Source organism: Chinchilla lanigera, unplaced genomic scaffold, assembly GCF_000276665.1.
Source record: "Chinchilla lanigera isolate Chin_1 unplaced genomic scaffold, ChiLan1.0 scaffold00142, whole genome shotgun sequence".
NCBI lineage: Eukaryota > Metazoa > Chordata > Mammalia > Rodentia > Chinchillidae > Chinchilla > Chinchilla lanigera.
The window spans coordinates 1,243,162-1,256,595 of NW_004955543.1; the positions used below are offsets into that span (position 1 = coordinate 1,243,162).

The 13,434-nt window shown below is 40.9% G+C and overlaps 1 protein-coding gene across 4 annotated transcripts in view; it reads left to right on the forward strand.

Annotated features, from left to right (window-relative positions):
• The window catches only part of Clcn5 (chloride channel, voltage-sensitive 5), a 179,365-nt gene extending 166,174 nt beyond the window's left edge, over nt 1-13,191 (forward strand). For all 4 annotated transcript variants that reach the window (XM_013508170.1, XM_013508169.1, XM_013508171.1 and 1 more), the window contains 6 exons: nt 510-590; nt 812-1,354; nt 3,513-3,699; nt 4,664-5,062; nt 5,199-5,415; nt 7,101-13,191. In XM_013508170.1, the coding sequence (XP_013363624.1) occupies nt 510-590; nt 812-1,354; nt 3,513-3,699; nt 4,664-5,062; nt 5,199-5,415; nt 7,101-7,191 (1,518 nt within the window). In that variant the 3' untranslated portion in view covers nt 7,192-13,191. The remainder of the gene's footprint in view (nt 1-509; nt 591-811; nt 1,355-3,512; nt 3,700-4,663; nt 5,063-5,198; nt 5,416-7,100) is intronic.
• The last annotated feature ends 243 nt before the right edge of the window (nt 13,192-13,434 follow it).

Here is a 13,434-nt window from a genome sequence, read left to right on the forward strand (position 1 = left end):
TCAGTAGCTGTGTAAAGCAGGTGTGATAATCGCTACACTATGGAACGAGCCCCTCAATAGCTGTGAATCAATCATTACTTCAGTTTTGCCTCGCTAGAATCTTCTTGAATATCTCATTTCAAAACATTCCTTTACAAGTTGCTCTTTAGATACATACTGTAAGTACTTTAGGGGAGGAATAAATAGGTCTCCAGGCTCAAATTCAGTTCCTGAACTGGGAGTACTGTGAATGGTGGGGGGACATAATTTAGAATAAAGCACATTCCTAAATCACAAAGAGATGCCCTCTTTCCCATTTAAGTACATGAACCATGTCTTCGTGTTCGACATCTGGCATATAATGTTTGTTCTGAAAATAACTAGAGATTGAACTTCATTTTTGAGGCTATGGAACATGTAAAGATTTTTTTACCAAAATATTTAGTAATCAGTAATGTGCCTTTTAAAAATGCAGTTGAATTTGGGAAGGCAGTATTATTGTGTCACTAATTTTGAGTTTTGGATTGTAGGTCTTGTCGGCTGCAGCAGCTGCTGGTGTATCTGTAGCCTTTGGGGCACCTATTGGTGGAGTGTTATTTAGCCTGGAAGAGGTAATGACTTCTGACTTTCAATGGAGTACATGTGTGCTTTAGTGTCAGGAATTTCGGTCATTATCTAGATACATTGCAGTCCTGGAGTGCACTGCTCAGTTCAGTGCTTTACCATGTGACCAGAAATTCCTGGCCAACTCTAATGCCAGCACTGCCAGTTTTCCACCTGAAACAGGTTTTGCATCTTGACTGACTTTGCTTTCTCGTCTTCTTTCTTCTAGGTCAGCTACTATTTTCCCCTCAAAACCTTGTGGCGTTCGTTCTTTGCTGCTCTAGTGGCGGCATTCACTCTACGTTCCATCAATCCATTTGGGAACAGTCGCCTAGTGCTGTTTTACGTGGAGTTTCACACCCCATGGCATCTCTTTGAGCTTGTGCCATTCATTCTGTTGGGCATATTTGGCGGTCTGTGGGGAGCTCTGTTTATCCGCACAAATATTGCATGGTGTCGGAAGCGGAAGACCACTCAGTTGGGCAAGTATCCTGTCATAGAGGTACTCATCGTGACAGCCATCACTGCCATCCTGGCTTTCCCCAATGAATATACCCGGATGAGCACAAGTGAGCTCATTTCTGAGTTGTTCAATGACTGCGGCCTTCTGGACTCTTCCAAGCTTTGTGATTATGAGAACCATTTCAACACAAGTAAGAGTGGTGAACTGCCTGACAGACCTGCTGGCCCCGGAGTCTACAATGCCATGTGGCAGCTGGCTTTGACACTCATCCTGAAAATCGTCATTACAATATTCACCTTTGGTATGAAGGTGAGGAACACTCTTGGTACTCAGTGACTGTATGTGTGGCTGTGGGTTTTGAAGAACAAAGGCCAGGTATCCTACAGTCCTAATAGCTCGTGTGTACAGTGCTGTCAGCTTCCCCAACACAATTTCCCCCAAACCCTCTTAACCCCGACTTGTTCTTATCACTTCATAGACAACTGCACCTCTGTCTGAAACTGCCCAAGCTTAGTTTCAGCTCGAATGCAAGCCTCACTGTTGAGATTTGAGGAAGAAATGTTTTTTCCCTTTCTGTGGCAACCATTTTGCCCCTCAAAAAGGATGATGACGTATTTACTCTGGTGCTTCTTGTATCAAAAACAAATATCCAACAATAGTTTTAGCCCTTATAGAATGGCTTTAGAGTTTATTAATTAAACATAATTCCTAGCTGAATCTCATGAAGTAGCTGAGATTCAGCCGCTTCGACTGCGGTTTCATGTGGTCAACCCCGTACATAGCTAAGAGTATGTTTTACAGTTGAAATCGGTGCTTACTTGTCAACCAGTGGGATACATTTCATAGGTTGGTACTATCATATTTAAACTATCAAAAGCAGATATCAGTGCATTCTCTTCTGGTATGTAGAAGCTAAAAAATAAAAGTTGATCTTATAGAAGTAGACAGTAGAATAGTGGTTCCTAAAGGCTGGAAAGAATTCTAGGGAGGAAGAGATAGAGAAAGATTGGTTAATGTTTACAAAATATAGTTAGAAGGATTAAGTTCTACTCTTCCATAACACAGCAGGGTGACTACAGTTAATAATTTATTGCATATTTTAGAATAGAGGGGAGGATTTTGAATGTTTCCAGTACAAAGAAGTTCAAGGTGAACTTCTAGCATAATAGAAGGACTATTATGCTAATTATCCTGATTTGATCGCTACACATTGTGAACATGTGTTGAAATGTCACACCACATCCCATAAATGTGTATAGTTATTATGTGTCAAAGAAAACAGACATAAGGCTGGTATGTTTAACTTTTAGTACTTGTTACCATTTTCACGTTTTAGCAGAAACTAAAAAGGAAAACTTGTTAAAGCATTTCCCTCCTCTAGTCTAGGTTTTGTTTGTTTCTTTTCCTTCCACACTATTACCTGGTTATTTCCCCTATTGCCTAGGGAAACTGAGATTCAAATCAGAATAAGAAGGAGCAACTCATTGTAGACAGTGTGTACTCTCTGAGACCAGGTCACTTGTCCCTTCAACATAGGTATAGGGTGAGACTAAAAAGATTTCAGTGCTTATTTTTCACTTCACAGCTCCATTGCTTTATCTAAAGGACATTTATACACTATCAGAACAACAAATTCAGATGACTTTTAGAATTAAACACAGTATTTCTACAGTTTTGATTATCCTTGGCATCATTTCTCTCTTAGTGCAGAATATTAAAAGTATCCTAGAATTAAAAAGAGCAAAGAGATAAATGAAGCCTCCTTTTTTTCATTAAACATGCAACTGTAGTCACCATCTCATTTTAAATTTTATATGTTTAATTTTTCTTTATACAGTTACAAAATAGACTGGAACCTCATATGTGGTCCTCTTTGTGTGCAGGGGGTTAGGATTCAATATATCTATAGGGTTGTGAGTATTCTATTTAAATCTCAGTTTGCTAAATCTTGACCTCGGGTCACAGTCTTAACGTCTGTAAACCTTAGGTTCTCTGTCATTTGGGAATAATGATGCCTATTTCCTGAGGTAGTTACAAAGAATCTGTAAAATCTTAAATATAGAGCATCCAGCATAGAACATGGCAGTCAATAAAGGGTAGTTGCTGTTGATAGAATTCAAAATTGGGAGAAATGTCTGCATGTTTAAGAAACTCCATCTATTTTCCTTTTTCTTTGGGAAAGGCCTAATTTCTGCCTCCAGTTCTGTGTTGGTCTGGAGAGTTCAGGCTCTTGCTTGATGGACCCCGAATCAGGGTAAGCTTCTTTGCAGTCATCCTTGCCTGCACGTCCCAGAGAGCCTTTATCCCCTGTAGTGTTACACAAATCTTTACAGCCACTTGCTAGCATAGTGCATAGTTACACTCTCAGTTGGCCTGTTTGCTTCGCAAAGGGTCAGTCTTCCAGCCCTTACCATTTGCCAAGCAGTCGTATTATTTCTCACTCATCATCTGTGCTTTCTCTTTGCAGATCCCTTCTGGCCTCTTTATACCTAGCATGGCTGTGGGTGCTATAGCAGGTCGACTTTTAGGAGTAGGAATGGAACAGCTGGCCTATAACCACCGTGACTGGGCCATCTTCAATAGCTGGTGTAGTCAGGGAGCTGACTGTATCACTCCTGGACTTTATGCAATGGTTGGGGCTGCGGCCTGCTTAGGTGAGTAGTGTTTGCATTGCTTTCAAAGAGCGGCTGCTCTCCACATCAACGGAGAGTGCTGTCAAGCACAGCTGACTGCACAGTTTTAAAAACGATCATCCATTTCCTGTTGCATCTGTTATATTTAAGTCCTTTATAAAAGCTACTTCTACTCTCTCACAGTGGGGAGATAATTAGAAACTTAGACAAAGACACTAGCACAAGAACAAAGAATTAGAATCAGCCCAAGTTTGCACAGTAAGGAACTGGTTAAGTTATTCCATTCATATAATATTATGTTATGCAGCCTTTAAATATGACGTTAATGTTTAACGTCTTTAAATATGATATGAAATAGACCTGTAATAATATGTGAAATGTTCTCAACATAAAGTGGGTGGAAAGCATGGTGGGGAATTAAACTTAACATGAGTTTCCCTATCTAAAAAATGTGTTTCTGTATAGAAAAAACTGGACACTATCATTTAAAAGTTTTACTCACTTGACTCACAGGTAATGAGCTTGTGAGTAATGACTCATCTTTTCCGAATTTTCTAGAGTAGGCATACATTTCACAGTTAGGGAAAAGAAGCAACAGACAAATTAAAACAAGAATCAGAAGACATCTTATATTTCTGTAGACTTTTTTTAATTATAAAGGGAATAAAAAATAATAAAATAGATAAGAACAAAACAAAGCAAAAACAATAGCAAACAGGGTTTCAAAACAAAATGATAGGAACTAACAGTGGTTGTTATATTACATATTGTTATCTTCAATGGCTGTAGACATTTTTAAAATTAAATCTCAATTGTAACCTTATTTTAACACAATCTCTGGGGTCTGTGCAGTTGTAGACGAGACCCCATTCTAGTGTTAGTTTTGCTAAGTAAGCTCTTTCTGGATGGGGCCTGTGACAGGCCCAAAAATGCAATGAATCCTTTGCTTTGTCTCCTTCAGTGGGCTGTGTCTGTTTCTTCACAGGTGGAGTGACTCGGATGACGGTTTCTCTTGTTGTCATAATGTTTGAACTGACTGGTGGCTTGGAATATATTGTTCCTCTGATGGCTGCTGCTATGACAAGCAAGTGGGTGGCAGATGCTCTTGGGCGGGAAGGCATCTATGATGCCCATATCCGTCTCAATGGATACCCCTTTCTTGAAGCCAAAGAAGAGTTTGCACATAAGACCCTGGCAATGGATGTGATGAAACCCCGGAGAAATGATCCTCTGTTGACTGTCCTTACTCAGGACAGCATGACTGTGGAAGATGTAGAGACCATAATCAGTGAAACCACTTATAGTGGCTTCCCAGTGGTAGTTTCCCGGGAGTCCCAAAGACTTGTAGGCTTTGTCCTTCGAAGAGATCTCATTATTTCAATCGGTAAGGACTCAGAAAGGGGATAATGAAATAAATGTGCATGAAGTAGGGGGAAAGAGAGGGAAGAGGGAGCTGGTTAAGGGCCGGAAAGGTAGAGCTAACATTTCTATTTTCAACTCTTTCCCTTCTGTTCAAATAGAAAATGCTCGAAAGAAACAAGATGGAGTTGTGAGCACGTCCATAATTTACTTCACTGAGCATTCTCCTCCAATACCACCATACACTCCACCTCCCTTGAAGCTTCGGAACATCCTCGATCTCAGCCCTTTCACTGTGACTGACCTTACACCCATGGAGATCGTGGTGGATATCTTCCGCAAGCTGGGACTGCGGCAATGCCTGGTTACGCACAATGGGTGAGGACTCTTGGTAGGGGGGCAAATTGGACTGTTGGAGACAAGAAAACGTGGAGACAGAAAAAAGATCCAATTTAAGTGCACATCAATAGTACTTTTAAGCCTCGTGTTTTTTACATAATTAATAGAAAAAGAAGACAACCGTGTTTGAGAAATATCAATTGTTATTTGTACATTAACAGTTCCTTCCTTACAAAAGAAACAGTGGTGTTGGTATGTACAGGCAGCACTGAAGTGACAATGGTATCAGTGGCATGTGTGTAGTACAGTAGTCTCCCATTATCATTGGGGGATAGCTTCTAAGACAACCATGGATACCCGAAAACCATAATGTTTTTTTCTATACATACAGATCTATGATGAATTGTATAAGTCAGGCACAGTAAGAGATTAATAGCAATAAATATAAAATAGAACAGTTATAACAATATATATAATAAAAGTTAATGCACTCTCTCTCTCTCTCCCTCCCTCCCTCTCTCTCTCTCTCTCTCTCCCCCTCTCTCCCTCTCCCTCTCCTCTCTCTCTCTCCTCTCTCTCATTTCTCTCAATAGCTTGTTGTACTATACTATGTTTCTGGACCATGGTTGACCATGGATAATGAAAACCAGGGCTAAGAGGAGACTATTGTATTTTACCCTTACAATCCATTTTTTTGTTACTATTGGAGGACTAGAAAAGCAAGTTTCAGTGAGGTCTAATGATTTACATGGGCATCCCCAGTTAAAAAACAACAGAGCAGGAGTATCTTGCTTTCAAATGCTCCCTACTCACCCAGAGTAGCTATCTGTCATCTCTCTCTTCCCCCATGTTCTCTACCTTCAAACAAATCATCTTCTCTTGGTTAAAAAAAAAAAATAGCAGAGCTGGGCTTTAAAAAATAGTCTCCAGGCTTCTAAGTCTAAGGCTCTTCTTCCTGGGACCATTCTTGTCCAGTAAAAGAAGCCCTCCTATTTTCATTGGAAAGGAGGGGAAGTTCCAGAGAGGGGTGGGGTTTTTCTGAACATGCTATGTGCTAACTAGCAACTACGCAAGAATTTCCCCCTCTTTTAAAACTTTGAAGTAGTATAGCAGATGTCTCGTAGGATTTAAATCAGTAAGGGGACTTTCCCTAACTGGTTTGTTCAGCATTTACTGAATCCCTACTCATGTAAGAAGCTATTCAGCTGGACTCTACGAGATGTAAAAATAAGTCAGACCTTCCTCTGCCCTCAAAGAACATGTAGCATTATAGGTAAAGCAGGAACACACAAGTGGCTACCGGATGATAGCAGAGACGAGTGCTACAGAAGAAGCCTGCATATAACATGTTGTTGCTGGGAGGAGGGCAGAGTGATTGCTGGCTTGTAGGATCGAGGCAGGTTCTGGAAGCGGGAGCATTGAAACTTGACTGCAGTTAGGGAGGTAGGATTTATATATGTAAAGAAGAATATTTAAACCAGAGGAAATTGTAGGACCTGAGGCCTGGAAGTAGAAGTGCTTACACGTGTATATATAGGGACTCATGCATGGTCTCATTTCTCTGGAGCGTGCATTCTACCTACTTCTGTTTTCTCATCATTCTGGAAGTGGAGATACTATAGTATTTAAAAACACCACTGGAAAAAAATGAGGCAGACAAGTGTCATATTGGGGAAAGTTGTTTAAACTGTAGACTTACCGTTTGGTCATATTGTGTCTTGTAGGCGACTGCTTGGAATCATTACCAAAAAGGATGTGTTAAAGCATATAGCACAGATGGCGAACCAAGATCCGGATTCCATTCTCTTCAACTAGAGTCGGGGTTCCTCTGGATATAAAACAGGAAGGACATTGCAGACCATGGATATATTTTATTAACTGGGTACCCAAAACACATTTCCCATATTTGGATGGTGAAGTCATATTAGTGTGTTGTCTCTTTCCTACAAGTTAACCAGTTGCACTACATAATCTGGAAATTAATCTTCTCTTTAGGAGAAAGTACGGTTAGGCTTCTGATCTATTGCATTAGGAAGATCTCATGAAAGAGTATAAATAAGATTGCTATGGTTTATATTTTTAAATGATTTTTTTAATTTAAAAAATGATTGTTAGCCAATATGCAATCAGTGAAAACTATGCAAGAAAAATTTCAACTGTCCTGACCCATATCCTGCAGGAAACTCATGAAAAAAGTCACTTTTGGGGGGAATCTGTCATTGGTGGAAGATGAAGTGTAAACTAAGGGGCTTTGCTTTTCCAACTATAGAAAAGAAAGCCAGAAGGAAAATAGTGATGGTATTTTTTAGACTGTGAAGATTGAGTTCAAATGTTATCCTTGTTCCTGTTACAATATTTAGCATTATTGGTTTGTTATGTGTTTATGTGTATGTTAATTTTAATTTCTGATTATAAGACAATGCTGCTTTGGTTAATCTCCTCTAAATGAATTTAGAGAGGTTGACTTTTATAGCTTGCTTGTTCCTGGTACTCTTCTGAAGTGCACAAAGATAAGTTATAGAGCTTTCTTCTGGTCTGCAAATGGTCCAGATGGCTTTTGTTAGCTAGTAGACAAGGACTTTGCCATAAATTTATTAGTAGCAAGGGATGATTTCTTTCAGCTTCCTTGAAATGAATAAGTAAAGTTCTAAGCAAAGTCAATGACTAGGAATTTCACATTTTTGTGAGGTCCTAACTAATCCTCTTACTCAGATGCCACCTCCACGAATGATGGTGCTTTAGGCTTCTGGAATATTTAAGAATAGTAAAGGGAATAAAGTCTAGACTGCATACTGGTAAACCAGGGAAGATTCAGAGCTGCATCAGCATCCTCATGCATTCCTTTCTAAACACTACCAGTACTAAAACAACAGCACTCATATTCCTCCCAGCATCAAGTACATCTAATAGGCCACTGTTGTCCCCATGAGCATGAATTAGGCTTGGGATACTTTCAGATATATTCAAGGTGTTGGAGCAGAATAGGCAACTGCAGAACCATCCAAGACCCGGGGATATGGACAAGGCCTCGTGACACCAAAGGTGCTTGTATCCATTTGAAAAGGTGCCTGTCTCAATTTTCTACCATACTTATTACAGTTTAAAAAAAAAAAAAAACCGCACGGTAGAAACACCTGGTGGAATTAAAGAGCCACCACCATCATTCCAACCATTATTTCATTTTCTGTACTTTTACTTATGTGCAATTATTCCTCATCCATTCGATTCCTCTTCCTCTTTCATTCTGTTCTTCAGTCCTGAATCCTCAGATTGAGCACTATGCCTGGTTAATAATTTCTAGTAACAGAAATATATACTAGCACTAGTTAAATTGTAAAGCGGGGCTCAGCAGTCTTATGGCACGTGGACTAGAGGTGTCACATAACCCCTTTGTTTGCCATGTGCCCAGTTGCTGTTGCCCTGCCTCCGTTGCTGCCCCAGATGCCCATGGCAAGGAAACTCCATTGTCAGGGGTGAGAATTTCAACTCTGCTTATTTTAAAAATCTGTTCCTAGCACTTGCTCCAGAATCAGCAGTCATGTGGCACAATCTCCCATATTCCCCAAACGCCACAGTGTACCTCATTTAAAAGTTGTTGCTTCCCAAATCTAGGACTTTTTATCTTTCTCAAATCTGAAATTCTTTTATTACCCAGAGCTGAGTAGCCAAGTTTTTTTTTAAAATTTTTATCTTTTAACTATCGAGGCAGTCACCTGAGTTCCTCCTTTTAAGCATCCCTCTAGCATTTTAATGAAAAAAAAGAAAATGCTCCAGGGTACATAGTATTGTAGTCACAGCCCCGTAGCTTTATGCCTTTTTTCCTTTCCATGCCACTGATTCTTTCCTGTGAGATGGGACTCTGCCTGACTGACCAATCTGTATATTATATAGACATCAAAGTTCTTATTTGCATATTTCTGGTTCAGTATCTATCTTATTAACCATCCTTCCTTTTTGAGGTTTCTAAAACAAGAAATGTTACTATTACTGATATTTGATGGCAAGGAAAGGTTTGGCCAAATTTCATAATCCAGCAGTGATATGAAGGGCGTCTTGTTTGCCTTTGTGTTTTTTCTAGGTTCCATTCTTGATTTCAGACAGATGAGCCAGTGCTAAGGTGCTACTTCAGAGAATTAATTCAAAAAAATCAGAGAACACTGTGCCAAGGTATACTTTCTAGGTACTAAGCACCAACTGACCCCCTAGAGAATGACAGTATCCCTTTGATACCTCACTCCTCATAAATCTCATTCATTAACCTCAGCCTCTCAGGAATTCTTGTAGCTTGTACACTAGAAGTAGCTGTAGTGTATGGTGTGTACTATATGTTCAATCCTATGGTTTGACTTCAGAGTTTGGCTTATTGTCCTGGAGCACCCTATAAGACTGCTAGCTCAGCGCCTTGACACCCATAGTTTCTTGTATTGAGGAAGAAAGACAAGTTCCTTGTCTTGAAGGAAGATACGTTTCCTGCCATTGCCATTTCAGCAGTTAAACATACTTAACCAAAAAGAAAAGCCAAAATAGGGAGGTCTGTCCGAAGCCTCAACTGGCCACATACCTCAGTGGCAAAAGACTAGATAACATGTGATTTTAAAATGAATGAACGGAGACTGGTCTGTTTTGGTACTAGACTAGAAAATTACCTGACACAAGGGAAGGGTTTACAAAAGAATGCCAATAAGTACTTCGACAGAGCTTGGATTTTCCAAGGAAAAATATCGGCACCCCGTCACAAAGTGAGTCACAGTGTTAAGTCTGACTGCTATATTTTGTATCTTCAGATCTTCAGTGTAAAGAATGTAAGAAAGCTGACACAGTGAATGTATGAGGAGAAAAAAAGTGGAGGGAAGAAGCAGAGGGCAGAAATAAGAAATATTGGCTCTGTTACGGATCATTTCTATTCTGCTGTTCGGCTAGAAATGAATTGCAACACTCTCTTCTTCCTCTGGCTCCAGAGTCCTGGCTTAGCCCAGCTGTAGAGTAGAGGTGATATCCACAAAATAGATATCCTCTGGTGGGTTACTTGAAATTGACAGTGCTTTGAACTTGCCAGCTGGCATAGCAAGTGATTAATTTGCTGATTGAACAGCAAAACAATTCAATTGTTTTGGCGCCAAAGGCTGAAACGAAACCCTTTGTAGGAAAAGTAGAGTCCTTTTTGTAAGATAGATCCTCCAAATATGTGGGATGAACATTAGTGTCCTAAAGTTTTAATTTTTTAACCACTTCTGGGATTTCCTGGATTTCTTTTGGGGAGGGAGTTGCAAGTGATGGCAGTAGAAAGGCCCGGGTAAGAAAATAGATGACCAGTATAAAATGGTCCAAGGAAAGGCATCCCATACCCCTTGCCATGCATCCTGGCCCTGAGATGTATGGAAACTGCTTGATCATGTCCCTTGAGGGGAGAACAAGTCAAGTAATCCCTCAAGGCCAGGCTTTTGAAGCAAACCAGAGGCCCAGAGCCATGTTCAGCTCAAAGGCAATCTGGGTTTATGGAGAGGGCTGACTCCCAGATATTTGCACAGAAGGGATTGTGCTATCTAAATGGTAAGCTTTCTTTACCTTTATATTTTTAACCTCCCTACAATGTCCTTGTTATAAGCTGAAAAGAAAAAGGTAAGAGTTGCTCAGGTCAGAGCTCAAGAGCTGTGTAAATCTGAAGCTCAGTCAGAGCGATGGACCTGGGCTATTATTGAATTTTGTTCCACTTCAGCTCCAGTTGTTTACTCCAAGGAGAAAAGCTCTGGGAAGAGTTGGTGTGAGCAGATTGAAGTTATTTCCCCAGCCTTTGCTGGCCACGTTCTCATGTCTACACATCTGGATCCTGGCAAAGTTTTGAAGGGATACAGGGAGCAAAAGTGATTTTTCCATGGTGTACTATATGTAGCTTGATTTTGCCAAATCACGAAAGAAAGAAAAAGAAAGAAAGAAACCAAGCAAGCAAGCAAGCAAGCGATATGCTGAGTTTGCATTTTTGGGACGGGACTTTTCAGGCCATCCAGCCCAGTCTTGCAGTCATAAATTCCTGCCTCTAAATTCCTAAATTCCTACCTAAATCCCCACCTACCAGTGGGGCTTCAGCGTCAGTGTACATTCACTGACTGAATATACCTTGCCCAAAGTTTGACTTTTACACCATGTGATATAAAAATGCGAGGGTTTATTAAATACAATCTCTGCTCTCTCCTTACTTTAGCCTCTATCTTCCTTTCCCTCCACCATGTTCCGAATTCAGATTTCTCTCTACTTTCACAGACATAGTGTTTTGAATGTGTACCTTGGAAAAGAGGGAGAGGATGCTGCTGAGAACGGAGAAGGAGAGCTCCTCCCGAGTGAATGGGGTGTTAACATTTTGCGCCACTGTAGGGGTTAAAGCCAGAGATAGTATCGGAGGTATCGAGGGCTTTGGCATCATAAGGTAGACCTAGGAAATATCCATTGCTAAACCTTATTATTATCTACTAATCCCAATGTGTTGGAATTCAGAGGCAGTCTAGGATCTGGCGAGGGAAATGCCATCAAGCAAAAGGAGGAAGAAAGCGGGGCCTGTAATGACATTCATGAGCGTGGGGCTGTTCAGCCTTGCTATCGTGTTGAGGGTACCTCAGAATATATGATCCTTCCAGAGTGCTCCTTCCCCATCTCACTTTGTCCCCTTTTACCTTCCGTCCCCAGTGTCCTGCCTTTTTAGTACTCAGCTTTTTATATATATATAAATATATATATATTTACTTTTTTATTATATATTTGGTCCTTTGGGACTGTGTAATGGTTATGAATTTATTCCACTTAAGAAAAATATGTTTAATATTTTGTTCTCTTAAACTATCTTTTGAAGCTATGCTGCTAACCAGGTACGGGCCAGAAAGGAGCTGGGCCTGACAGCACCTTGGTCGTATCACTGAAGGGGGACAGTGAAGTCATGATGATGACTCTTCTTCGTTTGACCAAGGCCTCTTGTGCTTACCTCTGCCCATGCATTTCTGGCTATTGGAAAATATACCTGCCCTTGGGTGAGCCATTGAGGCCAAAATATCAGAGGGGCCAGATTCCAGCCTATGGGCCACTATGTGAATATCTCTGTAAAAAGCTCATTTGCAGGGCCAGCTCCAATGGCAGTAGCCCAAGAAAACCTGTCTGGACGTTTGAATTCCTTAGAGTTGGTTCAAGTTCGGCCAGCTAAAGGAAGCGAATGTGAATGAGCAGTAGCTACGTATTCAGAAACTGGCTTCAACCAAAGCTGATAAAGCCTGAGCTTCTACGGGAAGCTGGGTGCTGAGCTGTGCAGAGCAACTGCTCGCGTGTTGCCAACCCTTTAACCATGCTTAGCTTTATCCTTGCCTGTTCATAGGCACAGTCTGAACCAAAGCTGTGGCTCACTGCTCTTTTTGCTACTCCCTGGACATGCATAGCAACAGTGTAAAAAGGAAGACATGGACAGGGAGTTAGGAGACCTGGTTGCTGTTCCCTGTGTTACTAATTAGCCTCGAGATCTTAACCGCTCTGTGCCTCAGTGTTCCCATCTGTAAAATGGGGATAGTGTTAATTGCCCTACCTACCTCACAGGGTTGTTGTGAGGATAAACTGAGACAATGAATGAAAAGTACTTCGACAAGTAAGTGCTATGCAAATTGTGAGAAATGGAAGCAATCATGTTAAAGGCAATGGGATGGACATTGCCAGAAGGGTTAATGGGATTGTCCAGCCCTTTCTCTGTGTGGCTTAAATCCAGGTCGCCATTGCTTTATACATTTTCACTCAGCACAGATTTGTAATTATGCATGTAATAAAGCACAGCCTTATCCAACTTGGTATCTGGTGTGTTTTTGAAGACCCTAAACTTTATAGTTATCGATCTCTGACCATAAAAGAATACAAGGAGGAGGGTGGTGGGGCTTGCGAGGGTATAAAAAGCCACTGCCAGCTGGGCATGGTGGCTCACACCTGCAGTCCCAGCACTCCAGAAGCTGAGGTAGGATCTTCCTCACAAGTTTGAGGCCAGCCTGGCTTGCATAGTGAGTTTGAGACCAGCCTGAGGTGCAAAGCAAGAGCCTG